Source organism: Tachysurus vachellii, chromosome 3 (assembly GCF_030014155.1).
Source record: "Tachysurus vachellii isolate PV-2020 chromosome 3, HZAU_Pvac_v1, whole genome shotgun sequence".
Taxonomy (NCBI): Eukaryota; Metazoa; Chordata; class Actinopteri; order Siluriformes; family Bagridae; genus Tachysurus; species Tachysurus vachellii.
Window position 1 is genome coordinate 4,740,241 of NC_083462.1, and position 14,967 is coordinate 4,755,207.

General features: G+C 39.9%; 1 protein-coding gene across 2 annotated transcripts in view; it reads left to right on the forward strand.

The window, feature by feature from the left end:
- The window catches only part of tefb (TEF transcription factor, PAR bZIP family member b), a 16,646-nt gene extending 2,197 nt beyond the window's left edge, over nt 1-14,449 (forward strand). The window contains exons 1-4 of one of the 2 annotated variants that reach the window (XM_060865438.1): nt 3,128-3,702; nt 9,992-10,393; nt 10,493-10,713; nt 11,479-14,449. In XM_060865438.1, coding sequence (XP_060721421.1) covers nt 3,579-3,702; nt 9,992-10,393; nt 10,493-10,713; nt 11,479-11,694 — 963 coding nt within the window. In that variant the 5' untranslated portion in view covers nt 3,128-3,578 and the 3' untranslated portion in view covers nt 11,695-14,449. Of the gene's footprint in view, nt 1-3,127; nt 3,703-9,991; nt 10,394-10,492; nt 10,714-11,478 lie in introns of those variants that run through there. The other variant, XM_060865439.1, reaches the window with a different exon arrangement.
- The last annotated feature ends 518 nt before the right edge of the window (nt 14,450-14,967 follow it).

Below are 14,967 nucleotides of genomic sequence, written 5' to 3' on the forward strand. Positions count from 1 at the left end.
GACGTGACGCCGAGAATCACTGAAATCTTAACGAAATTTTGAGGACTGCTTCTTTGCATTGGGAAGATCGTTTGTTTAATAAACCTCTACATGAGTAACTCTACACACACACATTCTCAATTCTACTCAATGCTACTTATATTACAGTGTAGATACTTTCTTTACAAAGCAGGTTGCGAGCGGAGGTGAACTCTATCCAGCATGTTAAGTGGGGCAAGCGGTTGTTATTTTCTCCTGACAAAGCAAATGTAGGAGGAAAATCAGTTTTATTATAATCATTATATTGTTAGTCACAGGCTAATAAGCGCTAAAAGTAGAACTGGTAGAACCGGACTTCACTCCTAGCAGGTTAGAAATTTGATAAACCGCCTGTTCAGGTTCAGCAGCCAGCACAGGTGTGAAAGTGTAGCGAGCGAGCAACTACAGTTCACGTGTACAGACGTTTACGCCCACTCGCACCACCGATAATACGTGATTCAATAAAGTGTTACTCTATCCAGCATGTCAGAATCAAAACGTTTTCTTCTCAACTATGCATGCATATCTAAATGTAAAGGTTTGACTCCTGATGTTTCAGATAGATTATGTGGTTCGTGTGCGTATCATTCATTCATTCATCTTCTACCGCTTATCCGAACTACCTCGGGTCACGTGGAGCCTGTGCCTATCTCAGGCGTCATCGGGCATCAAGGCAGGATACACCCTGGATGGAGTGCCAACCCATCGCAGGGCACACACACACACTCTCATTCACTCACACAATCACACACTACGGACAATTTCCCAGAGATGCCAATCAACCTACCATGTATGTCTTTGGACCGGGGGAGGAAACCCCCGAGGCACGGGGAGAACATGCAAACTCCACACACACAAGGCAGAGGCAGGAATCAAACCCCCAACCCACAGGATGATAGTCGTTGAGACTGGTAGAGGAACGAAGGTGCTGCTCAGGGAAATGATGAAGAAGTCAGCAGTGAAGATGTGAACCTGGAATGTTGTCTGGTCCAGAATGGGTTTTTCCATTTACATATATATTTATGACTGAAACTGAAAGCTTACTTAAGCATATCCACATGGGATGTGGTAGCCTAATGCTTAAGGTGTTGGGCTACCAATCGGAAGGTTGTGAGTTCGATTCCTACGTTTCGATTCCCCTGAGCAAGGCCCTTAACCCTCAATTGTATAGAAATGAGATAAAAGAAAAAAAAAGTACGTTGCTCTGGATAAGGGCGTCTGCTAAATGCTGTAAATATCCTGTACAGTCCAATTATGGTTCCCCAAAAGACACACAAAAGTGACGTTGACGATACAATACAAACCCATCAGTTATTCCATTTCTCTTTTCTTTCTTTTATTTTCTTTTTATTGATTTTGAACTACTTTTATGTAATACTACTAATTAGAATAATAACAATAATAATAATAAAAAGAAGAAGAAGAAGTGAGGTGAAATATAATTAAGCACAAAACAGAGGCTTCTTCTTTCTTAAGTATGAAATGCGGATTAAATTCATTATGATCTGGTGGTTAATTGATCACAACAAGGCTGTTTGGTGGGTGCCAATATTTACACACAGTAAATATTTAATTAATATTAAGTAAAGTATCTGAGTGTCTTTTCTTCTGTCTGGCAAATCCCTGTAACATGATCAGAATATTTTTCTTACACTGACCTGAATTTGAATGAGGAAGTGGACAACATTATTGTGCTTGGAGAATGGGAGAAAAATGTATTGTTTACTTCCTGGTTTTATTTGCGGTATAAACTTCCTTTGTCACGCCCATGATCAACGTTAATACAGGCTTCGACCTGTTCTTTGTAGTTAGTCGTGTTGTTGCAGCTTTCATATTTAAAGTCCAATCCAAAAGTATTGGAACAACGAGGCTGGTTTGAGCTCAATAGATGAATATGAGGCGAGACCTTAACCTACTGTAACTGAGCAGCATTTCACCATCTGAAAAGTACAGTACAGGCTTAGAAAAGTTGTTTATTAGGTCTGGATGCTAATCTCAGGAAATAAAAGCTGTAGTTTTGACCTGTCATCTGATATTCTTGCAAAAAGGAAGTAATCAGCATTTATGTTTTATTTATACTTTTGGAGGGGATTGTGTAGAAGTAGAGGTAAAGGCAGTGTTCAAGTATTTAATAGCAGCTTCTTGTGAACTCTGCTTTTCACTGAACCGATTTCTGTACCAAATGTGTGTGTATGTATGTATGTGTGTGTGTATGTATGTGTGTGTGTGATTGTGTGTGTATGTGTGTATGTGTGTATGTATGTGTGTGTGTATGTGTGTGTGTATGTGTATGTGTATGTGTGTGTGTGTGTGTGTGTGTGTGTAAGGTTATAGCAGTGACAGGGCAAGTGCTTCAGCAGCTGTGTGCTGCTTGTTAATGCTGTTTGTGGACATGTGAAGGCTCAGGTATTTTCTGCTGTACAATAAACAGTGACTGCAAGAGAACACACTGTCCTCACAAACACAGCAGTAAAAAGTGTGTGTTTATTCACATATCTGTGTGCACACATGTGCAGTGTTAGTGTGTGAGGGTGCATATGTACATGCTTGCTGCTGAAGTGTGTGTCCTTCACATGTCTGCATGCACGGATATACAAAGTGACATGTGATGTGTGTATAATGTAGCGCTGCGCTGTGTGTATGTGTGTATATATGTGTGTGTGTGTGTGTACATGTGTGTGTATGTGTATATGTATGTGTTTATGTATGCGTGTGTATGTGTATGAGTGTGTGGGTATATGTATGTATATTTATGTGTGTGTGTACATGTGTGTGTGTGTGTGTATATATGTATGTATGTGTTTGTTTATGTGTGTGTATGTGTATATGTATGTGTGTTTATGTCTGTGTATATATGTGTGTGTTTGTGTATGTATGTGTGTGTGTATATGTATGTGCGTGTATATTTATGTGTGTGTGTGTGTGTGTGTGTAACGTGTAACCGAGATAATGATGTAATGCACGTGAAGTTATGGTGGTGCAGCAGAAGCACGCTCGAGTCCACGCGCTCAGTAAGTGACGGCAGCTAAAGGTCACGTGATCACGCGAGGCACGTGTTTTGAAACGAGAGGTGCTCAAAAAAAAACACTCCGACGCATCCAGCACATTTAAATAAAATGGCGACTTCGATATGTGGAGAGATATTACGTTTCCGTGAATAGTTAATTAAACGGTTAATTTATCCCTACCAGTGCGCGTGCTAGGGCGAGCCACGGCGTGAACGCGCTCGCGCGTGTCCGCGTTATCTTGCTTTGCTCAAAGAAGCTCTCGCGCGCTGCCTTTACGCTGGCCAATAGACGTACGAGGACCGGCGGCCCTCTCTTTATTATTCATAAGTTATTGGACCAATCGGCGTGTAGCTTGCTTTCATATCGCGCACGTATTATGAATATGCGAAAATATGTAAATGTAACGCCGTGGTGAGAGAGACAGACAGCGGTGTTGTTTTGGTCCTGCCTCAGGACCTCCAGCAGGTTTAAAACGCACCATTGTGTCGTTGTCATCTTAATCGCTTCTCTGTACTTTTATTGTCCTGGTCATTTTACCTACAGTGTTGAATTATGCCCGGAAACGCGACGGTTCTCGGTTCTCCGAGCAGCAGCAATCCGCAAAAGCCTTTGCCTTTAGTTTTGAAGAAAATAATGGACATCTTACCGCCTAACATAATGGACGACGGAGACGACGGTGGGGATTAAAACCCTTTATTGTGTATTTATTGTGATGAAGTGAATGTGATGAGTAAAAGACTGAAGTCAGCGGTTATAGTCATGTAGTTATAGTCATGTAGTTATAATCATGTAGCAGGTCAGTTATAGTCATGTAGTTATAGTCATGTAGTTATAGTCATGTAGTTATAATCATGTGGTTATAGTCATGTAGTTATAGTCATGTAGTTATAGTCATGTAGTTATAGTCATGTAGTTATAATCATGTGGTTATAGTCATGTAGTTATAGTCATGTAGTTATAATCATGTAGCAGGTCAGTTATAGTCATGTAGTTATAGTCATGTAGTTATAGTCATGTAGTTATAATCATGTAGTTATAATCATGTAGCAGGTCAGTTATAGTCATGTACTTATAGTCATGTAGTTATAGTCATGTAGTTATAATCATGTGGTTATAGTCATGTAGTTATAGTCATGTAGTTATAGTCATGTAGTTATAGTCATGTAGCAGGTCAGTTATAGTCATGTAGTTATAGTCATGTAGTTATAGTCATGTAGTTATAGTCATGTAGCAGGTCAGTTATAGTCATGTAGTTATAGTCATGTAGTTATAGTCATGTAGTTATAGTCATGTAGCAGGTCAGTTATAGTCATGTAGTTATAGTCATGTAGTTATAGGCATGTAGTTATAGTCATGTAGTTATAATCATGTAGTTATAGTCATGTAGCAGGTCAGTTATAGTCATGTAGTTATAGTCATGTAGTTATAGTCATGTAGTTATAATCATGTAGCAGGTCAGTTATAGTCATGTAGTTATAGTCATGTAGTTATAGTCATGTAGTTATAGTCATGTAGTTATAGTCATGTAGCAGGTCAGCAGTTATAGTCATGTAGTTATAGTCATGTAGTTATGGTCATGTAGTTATAATCATGTGGTTATAGTCATGTAGTTATAGTCATGTAGTTATAATCATGTAGCAGGTCAGTTATAGTCATGTAGTTATAGTCATGTAGTTATAGTCATGTAGTTATAATCATGTGGTTATAGTCATGTAGTTATAGTCATGTAGTTATAGTCATGTAGTTATAATCATGTAGCAGGTCAGTTATAGTCATGTAGTTATAGTCATGTAGTTATAGTCATGTAGCAGGTCAGTTATAGTCATGTAGTTATAGTCATGTAGTTATAGTCATGTAGTTATAGTCATGTAGTTATAGTCATGTAGCAGGTCAGTTATAGTCATGTAGTTATAGTCATGTAGTTATAGTCATGTAGTTATAGTCATGTAGTTATAGTCATGTAGCAGGTCAGTTATAGTCATGTAGTTATAGTCATGTAGTTATAGTCATGTAGTTATAGTCATGTAGCAGGTCAGTTATAGTCATGTAGTTATAGTCATGTAGTTATAGTCATGTAGTTATAGTCATGTAGTTATAATCATGTAGTTATAGTCATGTAGCAGGTCAGTTATAGTCATGTAGTTATAGTCATGTAGTTATAGTCATGTAGTTATAATCATGTAGTTATAGTCATGTAGCAGGTCAGTTATAGTCATGTAGTTATAATCATGTGGTTATAGTCATGTAGTTATAGTCATGTAGTTATAATCATGTAGCAGGTCAGTTATAGTCATGTAGTTATAGTCATGTAGTTATAGTCATGTAGTTATAGTCATGTAGTTATAGTCATGTAGTTATAGTCATGTAGCAGGTCAGCAGTTATAGTCATGTAGCGGGTCAGCAGTTATAGTCATGTAGTTATAGTCATGTAGTTATAATCATGTGGTTATAGTCATGTAGTTATAGTCATGTAGTTATAATCATGTAGCAGGTCAGTTATAGTCATGTAGTTATAGTCATGTAGTTATAGTCATGTAGTTATAATCATGTAGTTATAGTCATGTAGTTATAGTCATGTAGCAGGTCAGTTATAGTCATGTAGTTATAGTCATGTAGTTATAGTCATGTAGTTATAGTCATGTAGTTATAGTCATGTAGCGGGTCAGCGGTTATAGTCATGTAGCGGGTCAGCAATTAGTCATGTAGTTATAGTCATGTAGTTATAGTCATGTAGCAGGTCAGTGGTTATAGTCATGCAGTTATAGTCATGTAGCAGGTCAGCGGTTATAGTCATGTAGTTATAGTCATGTAGCAGGTCAGCGGTTATAGTCATGTAGTTATAGTCATGTAGTTATAGTCATGTAGCAGGTCAGCGGTTATAGTCATGTAGCAGGTCAGCAGTTAGTCATGTAGTTATAGTCATGTAGTAGGTCAGCGGTTATAGTCATGTAGTTATAGTCATGTAGTAGGTCAGCGGTTATAGTCATGTAGTTATAGTCATGTAGTAGGTCAGCGGTTATAGTCATGTAGTTATAGTCATGTAGTAGGTCAGCGGTTATAGTCATGTAGTTATAGTCATGTAGTTATAATCATGTAGCAGGTCAGTTATAGTCATGTAGTTATAGTCATGTAGTTATAGTCATGTAGTTATAATCATGTGGTTATAGTCATGTAGTTATAGTCATGTAGTTATAGTCATGTAGTTATAATCATGTAGCAGGTCAGTTATAGTCATGTAGTTATAGTCATGTAGTTATAATCATGTAGTTATAATCATGTAGCAGGTCAGTTATAGTCATGTAGTTATAGTCATGTAGTTATAGTCATGTAGTTATAATCATGTGGTTATAGTCATGTAGTTATAGTCATGTAGTTATAGTCATGTAGTTATAATCATGTAGCAGGTCAGTTATAGTCATGTAGTTATAGTCATGTAGTTATAGTCATGTAGTTATAGTCATGTAGCAGGTCAGTTATAGTCATGTAGTTATAGTCATGTAGTTATAGTCATGTAGTTATAGTCATGTAGTTATAGTCATGTAGCAGGTCAGTTATAGTCATGTAGTTATAGTCATGTAGTTTTAATCATGTAGCAGGTCAGTTATAGTCATGTAGTTATAGTCATGTAGTTATAGTCATGTAGTTATAGTCATGTAGCAGATCAGTTATAGTCATGTAGTTATAGTCATGTAGTTATAGTCATGTAGTTATAGTCATGTAGCAGGTCAGTTATAGTCATGTAGTTATAGTCATGTAGTTATAGTCATGTAGTTATAGTCATGTAGCAGGTCAGTTATAATCATGTAGTTATAGTCATGTAGTTATAGTCATGTAGTTATAGTCATGTAGTTATAGTCATGTAGTTATAATCATGTGGTTATAGTCATGTAGTTATAGTCATGTAGTTATAATCATGTAGCAGGTCAGTTATAGTCATGTAGTTATAGTCATGTAGTTATAGTCATGTAGCAGGTCAGTTATAGTCATGTAGTTATAGTCATGTATTTATAATCATGTAGCAGGTCAGTTATAGTCATGTAGTTATAGTCATGTAGTTTTAATCATGTAGCAGGTCAGTTATAGTCATGTAGTTATAGTCATGTAGTTATAGTCATGTAGTTATAGTCATGTAGCAGATCAGTTATAGTCATGTAGTTATAGTCATGTAGTTATAGTCATGTAGTTATAGTCATGTAGCAGGTCAGTTATAGTCATGTAGTTATAGTCATGTAGTTATAGTCATGTAGTTATAGTCATGTAGCAGGTCAGTTATAATCATGTAGTTATAGTCATGTAGTTATAGTCATGTAGTTATAGTCATGTAGTTATAGTCATGTAGTTATAATCATGTGGTTATAGTCATGTAGTTATAGTCATGTAGTTATAATCATGTAGCAGGTCAGTTATAGTCATGTAGTTATAGTCATGTAGTTATAGTCATGTAGTTATAGTCATGTAGTTATAATCATGTAGTTATAGTCATGTAGTTATAGTCATGTAGTTATAGTCATGTAGCAGGTCAGTTATAGTCATGTAGTTATAGTCATGTAGTTATAGTCATGTAGTTATAGTCATGTAGCAGGTCAGCAGTTATAGTCATGTAGCGGGTCAGCAGTTATAGTCATGTAGTTATAGTCATGTAGTTATAGTCATGTAGTTATAGTCATGTAGCGGGTCAGCGGTTATAGTCATGTAGCGGGTCAGCGATTAGTCATGTAGTTATAGTCATGTAGTTATAGTCATGTAGCAGGTCAGCGGTTATAGTCATGCAGTTATAGTCATGTAGCAGGTCAGCGGTTATAGTCATGTAGTTATAGTCATGTAGCAGGTCAGCGGTTATAGTCATGTAGTTATAGTCATGTAGTTATAGTCATGTAGCAGGTCAGCGGTTATAGTCATGTAGCAGGTCAGCAGTTATAGTCATGTAACGGGTCAGCAGTTAGTCATGTAGTTATAGTCATGTAGTAGGTCAGCGGTTATAGTCATGTAGTTATAGTCATGTAGTAGGTCAGCGGTTATAGTCATGTAGTTATAGTCATGTAGCAGGTCAGCGGTTATAGTCATGTAGTTATAGTCATGTAGCAGGTCAGCGGTTATAGTCATGTAGTTATAGTCATGTAGCAGGTCAGCGGTTATAGTCATGTAGTTATAGTCATGTAGCAGGTCAGCGGTTATAGTCATGTAGTTATAGTCATGTAGCAGGTCAGCAGTTATAGTCATGTAGCGGGTCAGCAGTTATAGTCATGTAGTTATAGTCATGTAGTTATAGTCATGTAGTTATAGTCATGTAGCGGGTCAGCGGTTATAGTCATGTAGCGGGTCAGCGATTAGTCATGTAGTTATAGTCATGTAGTTATAGTCATGTAGCAGGTCAGCGGTTATAGTCATGCAGTTATAGTCATGTAGCAGGTCAGCGGTTATAGTCATGTAGCGGGTCAGCGATTAGTCATGTAGTTATAGTCATGTAGTTATAGTCATGTAGCAGGTCAGTTATAGTCATGTAGTTATAGTCATGTAGTTATAGTCATGTAGTTATAGTCATGTAGCAGGTCAGCAGTTATAGTCATGTAGCGGGTCAGCAGTTATAGTCATGTAGTTATAGTCATGTAGTTATAGTCATGTAGTTATAGTCATGTAGTTATAATCATGTGGTTATAGTCATGTAGTTATAGTCATGTAGTTATAATCATGTAGCAGGTCAGTTATAGTCATGTAGTTATAGTCATGTAGTTATAGTCATGTAGTTATAGTCATGTAGCAGGTCAGCGGTTATAGTCATGTAGCAGGTCAGCAGTTATAGTCATGTAACGGGTCAGCAGTTAGTCATGTAGTGGGTCAGCGGTTAGTCATGTAGCAGGTCAGCGGTTATAGTCATGTAGTTATAGTCATGTAGTTATAGTTATGTAGCAGGTCAGCGGTTATAGTCATGTAGTTATAGCCATGTAGTTATAGTCATGTAGCAGGTCAGCGGTTAGTCATGTAGTTATAGTCATGTAGTTATAGTCATGTAGTTATAGTCATGTAGCGGGTCAGCGGTTATAGTCATGTAGTTATAGTCATGTAGTTATAGTCATGTAGCAGGTCAGCGGTTAGTCATGTAGCAGGTCAGCGGTTAGTCATGTAGCAGGTCAGCGGTTAGTCATGTAGCAGGTCAGCGGTTAGTCATGTAGCAGGTCAGCGGTTAGTCAGTGGCACTCATGAACTTCCTGTTCTGCAAAGTATGGAGAGGAAAAAAAACCCTGGTTCAAGTGTGAACTCTGTTTTTATGTTGCTCAGGACATGGTAAAGTCCAGCAGGATGTACAGCTCCACAAACTGTTGTTTTATACTCTCTATGTGTATTATGGGTCCATCAAGACTACACTGTGTGAACATCTGGAAATACCCAGCTGATTTAAAAAGCTCCCCTGATGAGTAACAGTGTAATAGTTCAGAAGCAGTGAAGTGTTTAAAACACATGGCATTTAGCCACCTACTGTATGATCACAGCAAGTTCAGAGTAATTACGCAGAGGACCAACCTTTTACAGCAATGAACGTAGATGTCTAGGTGACGAAAGGATCACAATTACAGCTCAGTAATTGTTCCTGTTCGTTTCAGTCACGTTCTCTCTGAGGACAGGGGTGGCTCAAGTGGTTAAGGCTCTGGAGTGTTGATCGGAGGGTCGAGGTTCAAGCTTCAGCACTGCAAAGTTGCCACTGTCAGGCTCTTGTGCAAGGCCTTCGACTGCGCTCTGACCCCAACCACCAGAGTTGGGATACGTAAAGAAAGAATTTCACTGTTCTGTAATGTAGATGTGACAAAAATAAAAGCCCTCACTCAAGTAACGGTAGCTGTACATCATCACACGCTGATTATTTTCCTGTGACATGTGAAACCTTTTTAATTTACAAATTGTTATAAGCCTAGTCACTGTGGAACTCCATAAAACACCACAGTGACCTTCTTGCCATTTGTTCATCACAGAGATAGAGAAGGAGAAGCTGAGCTCTGCCGGTGATGGGGAGTCTTGCGGAGATGGAGGAGGCGGAGGATCCGGGGGCGTGGGCGTGGGCGGAGTTTCAGCTTCGCTCACTCCCACAATTTGGGACAAGACCATTCCATACGACGGCGAGAACTTCCACCTGGAGTACATGGACCTGGATGAGTTCCTGCTGGAGAACCAAATACCTGCAGCCCTGGAGGAGGAGCTGCACAAGAGCCTGGAGCAGGAGGCTCAGGGATCCCCCGCAGTCCCAGAAGTCTCAGGGTTTGTCCCACAGGTGCCCGGGGAAACGGAGAAAGCTGCAGAAGTGCGGAAGATAAAAGGGGAGGATGAGAAGGGTGAGAATGGAATAGCTGAGCTGCAGGTCATGGGGCATACCACAGGTGAACAAACACACAAACACACACACACACACACATGCTGAGATGTTTAAACTGACTGGTTTTATAATAATAAGAATTAAATTCACTTTCTCCCTGTAGAGACTAAAGCAAAGCACGAGCGCATCACTCCGTCTCCCGTCAACCCAGAGGAGGTCGAGGTGAGTGTGAATTTCCAGCCAGATCCGGCAGACCTGGTGCTGTCCAGCATTCCGGGAGGTGAGCTGTTTAACCCACGCAAACACCGCTTCTCTGAGGAAGAACTCAAACCACAGCCTATGATCAAGAAATCCAAGAAGGTGTTTGTTCCAGAGGACTCCAAGGTGAGCGTTTCCTGTAAGACGGGTTCTACTTCCTGTACACGATCTGAACGAGGATGTGCATGTGAGGCAGTGTCAGAATGCAGAGTTTAAATGCAGCACAGTGGAAGAGAGGAGAGGAATGGGGAGGAGAACAGAGGAGAGGAGGGGAATGGGGAGGAGAACAGAGGAGAGGAATGGGGAGGAGAACAGAGGAGAGGAATGGGGAGGAGAACAGAGGAGAGGAGAGGAATGGGGAGGAGAACAGAGGAGAGGAGAGGAATGGGGAGGAGAACAGAGGAGAGGAGAGGAATGGGGAGGAGAACAGAGGAGAGGAGAGGAATGGGGAGGAGAACTGAGGAGAGGAGAGGAATGGGGAGGAGAACAGAGGAGAGGAGAGGAATGGGGAGGAGAACTGAGGAGAGGAGAGGAATGGGGAGGAGAACAGAGGAGAGGAGAGGAATGGGGAGGAGAACAGAGGAGAGGAATAGGGAGGAGAACTCTCTCTCTCTCTTTCTCTTTCTCTCTCTTTCCCTTCCTCTCTCTCTCTCTCTCTCTCTCTCTCTCTCTTTGTGTATCTCTCTCTCTCTCTCTCTCTCTGTGTATCTCTCCGTCTCTCTCTCTCTGTCTCTCTCTCTCTCTCTCTCTCTCTCTCTCTCTCTTTGTGTATCTCTCTCTCTCTCTTTTTCTCTCTCAATCTCTCTCTCACTCTCTCTCTCTCTCTCTCTCTCTCTCTCTCTCTCTCTATCTCTCTTTAGCTCCTTAACCATCATCCCTGTTTTTTTCCAGGACGAGAAGTACTGGATGAGGAGGAAGAAGAACAACGTAGCAGCGAAGCGTTCACGAGACGCGCGCCGCCTGAAGGAGAACCAGATCGCCGTGCGTGCCAATTTCCTAGAGCGGGAGAACGCGGCACTGCGGCAGGAAGTGGCCGAGCTCAGGAAGAACTGCAGCCGCTGTAAGAAGATCATGGCTCTATACGAGTCCAAGTACGGCCCTCTGTAAGGACAAGACCTCACCAAGACACCGTAGGTTATCAACAACCAACACAAACTCCAAACTGTAAATGTGGGTGGGGTTACTGACCTAAAGAGCAGCTCACACAGACACACTCACACACACAGGTTGTGTTTATTTGTTTTTAATGGTAGATTTTAGGTTAATGGTTTTATTTTCATCTGGAAACACTGGACCAAAGCATGAAGCCCTTCTCTGCTCTCATTTTCACCTTTCTGACTCAGTAGCAGGAAGTGACATCACCTCGCACGAACGTGTGATCCTGGTACACTTTCGCACATAAACGTGCAAGCGGATCGAACGTACAGCTGTAGCCGATTGTTTTGTACCAACACACTGAAATTCTTTCGTATATCGAAATCCTTTTCTATAGAGACACAGTGACTGTTGTTGTTGTTGTTTTGTTTGTTTTTAGCTCAGCAGCAGCAGCAGCACGTCGTCTTTCGCCCCCTAGTGGACTAACAGAAAGCTCTTTTTCAGTATAATCTCTTTGTAACATCCTTCAGTATGATCGCCATCCACAAGACGAACTCGGTCGACCGGCTTAGAAGCCTTATCACACCAGTTTGTAGTCAGTAAACGAATCAACGCTCACGTGAGAAACACGTGTCAGATTTCAAACAACCGATTTTAGAAATCAGAAAACCTGGCCACGATTCTCCGTCGCTGTGTTGTCATGGTGATTTATTTTATTTTTTTTTGTAATTTCCATCTTTGTGATAAGAAAATGTGTGTGTGCGTGTGAGAGTGTGTGTGTGTGTGTGTGTGTGTGTGTGTGTGAGTGAGACAGAGTCACATGCTGAGAAACACATTCTGTCCCACTTTCTCCTCTGGAGTGAAGCGCATGCTCCAGCATGACGTGATGATGACGTGTGAGGAGCGGGTTGATTTATTTATCTACTCTGAGAGAGAGAGAGTGTGTGTGTGTGTGTGTGTGTGTGTGTGTTAACCGACCTGCAACTTGTACCGTCTTCGTCCTGACTTCGTATTTGCGTGTTTTTGGCTTTGAAGATAAGAAAAGGTGTTTTTTTTTCTTCCACATACTAAAAGTCAGTTTGCTTTAGGTTATGAAGCTATGATGTCTTTTCTCTCCACACACACACACACACACACACACACACAGGCAGCGGTGTATTCTCAGAATAAGGCAGGGACTGTTATTCTTCCTGATGTCTGCAGTCTTTACCTGATGCTGCCTTCTTCCCCTTCTCTCTCTCTCTCTCTCTCTCTCTCTCTCTCTCTCTCTCTCCGCATCTTTACTATTAAACAGCATCAAGGAGATTTTTAAGAGACTTTCTGCATGCGATCTTTGTAAATGCACCAGTCTTTAAAATCCTCTTCTTCCATCATGTTACGGATTTAATCCACTTTCACTTTAGTGATGAATAACTTGTTTTGTTTTTTTCTTTCTAAGTGATGCCTAATGTTCTTTGTCTTGTTAGTGATGTGGACGCTGAGATTTTAATAACACTGATAATATTTCTGATTTAAAAAAACAAAACAAAACAACATATATCTATATTTTAAAATATATTCTATGTGATGATTATAATCGAGTTGTCGTGCAGGGATTTTTAATCGTAAACTGTGACCAGTGCAAAGGGTTTTTATACCACGTACACGTCTGATCTACTAATTACTAAGACTCGGGTCTTAAAGGGGAGGTTTACAATGAGGCTCTCCAACAGGGGGCGCTGCGTGGAAGCAAAGACTTATGAGCTCACGACAGCTGAGACAGAACGAGTGTGAGTGAGAGCGCGCGAGTGTGAGCGAGTGTGAGAGAGATCAATAACACTGGAATCTGTTTAAACCGATTTATTAGTTATAGTTTGTTTCCTATATGCACCATGGATGCAGTGTGCAGTAATGTCAATACTCTACGTGGGGATTTATTTCCCTACCACCAGTGCATTTGTTCTTACTACACAGGGTAATTAAAACGGCTTCTCAAATGCACCTAAGGCCAAAAGTATGTGCACCCCTGACCGTCACACCCACACTCCAACATCTAGCGGAAATCCTTCAGAGGTTCGTGTGTGACCGTCAGGGTGCACAAACTTTTACCTGTATACTGTATCTTAATATTATTCAGCTACATAGAGTCTGTGGGGGTTTGTGAGTGTGTGTAGTGTTATAACCACATGTACGCGCAGAGATTCGTATACGACAGTCTATTTTTAAACAAAAACAGAGTAAAGAATCTATAAGCTATAAAACTTGGTCACTTTTTTTTTAAACTCTTTATTTTTGCTTCCTAAACAATCTTCAAAAGAAGGTTATAAACAAGATAATAAATGAACAAAGCACACACACACACACGACACGGATTAGTGACCGATCGTACCGTCCGCTCGACGTCGCTCTAATCATGCTTTTAATATATATATATATATAAATAAATATATATATATAAAACTATATTTATATGGACGTAAACACAATCATGTGACAGAACGGTTTAGTTTAATGGTGAAGCTTTAGGTTTTAAACTCGTGGTGATGTTCGTAACCAGGACATGGACCTCTTCACTGAATCATGTGATATGTAGCACTAACACTTTGTTTTGCCAAAACACAATCCTCTTTGTTTAAATATAATTATTATTATTTTTATTTTTTTTTAAAGAAATAATTCTTATCTTTTTATGTTTTGTTGTGAAATATTTTTTTCTTTTTAAAGTGTTTGTAGTAAAAGTGTTCTGTAACGTCAGACGTCCTGTACAATAAAGTGGACTTTAAATTCACTTGACCTTGTTTGTGGATCTGTATTCTGATTGGTTTGTTGTTGATGACATCACACGCAGAGGGTCTGTCACTCTCTCTCTCTCTCACACACACACACACACACACACACACACACACTGTGTATTGTTCTTTAATTGCTAATAAAATAAAGATTATTAAAATATTATTGTTGTAGGCTAAATAGAATGAAACACTTATCACTTGATCAGAGTAACTTTGCTTTATCACACCACCCATTTGTTTATTATTCTACTATAACAGCATCAAACACACACACACACACACACACACACACAGAGCACTTAGTGAGAACGTTTGTTCCTCTATTGTCTGTGTTTCATTAGTATTCCTTGAGTGAGACCACTTACATAACAAACAGCCTCGCCCCCAAAAACAGGGTTATGTAATACCCGCCTCTGACAGAGAGAGGGGGAGGGAGGGGGGGAGGGAGGGAGGAGCAGAAAGGAGAAACATAAGAGAAGAGCGAGAGAGACAGTGATGGATGGAAGATTGTATA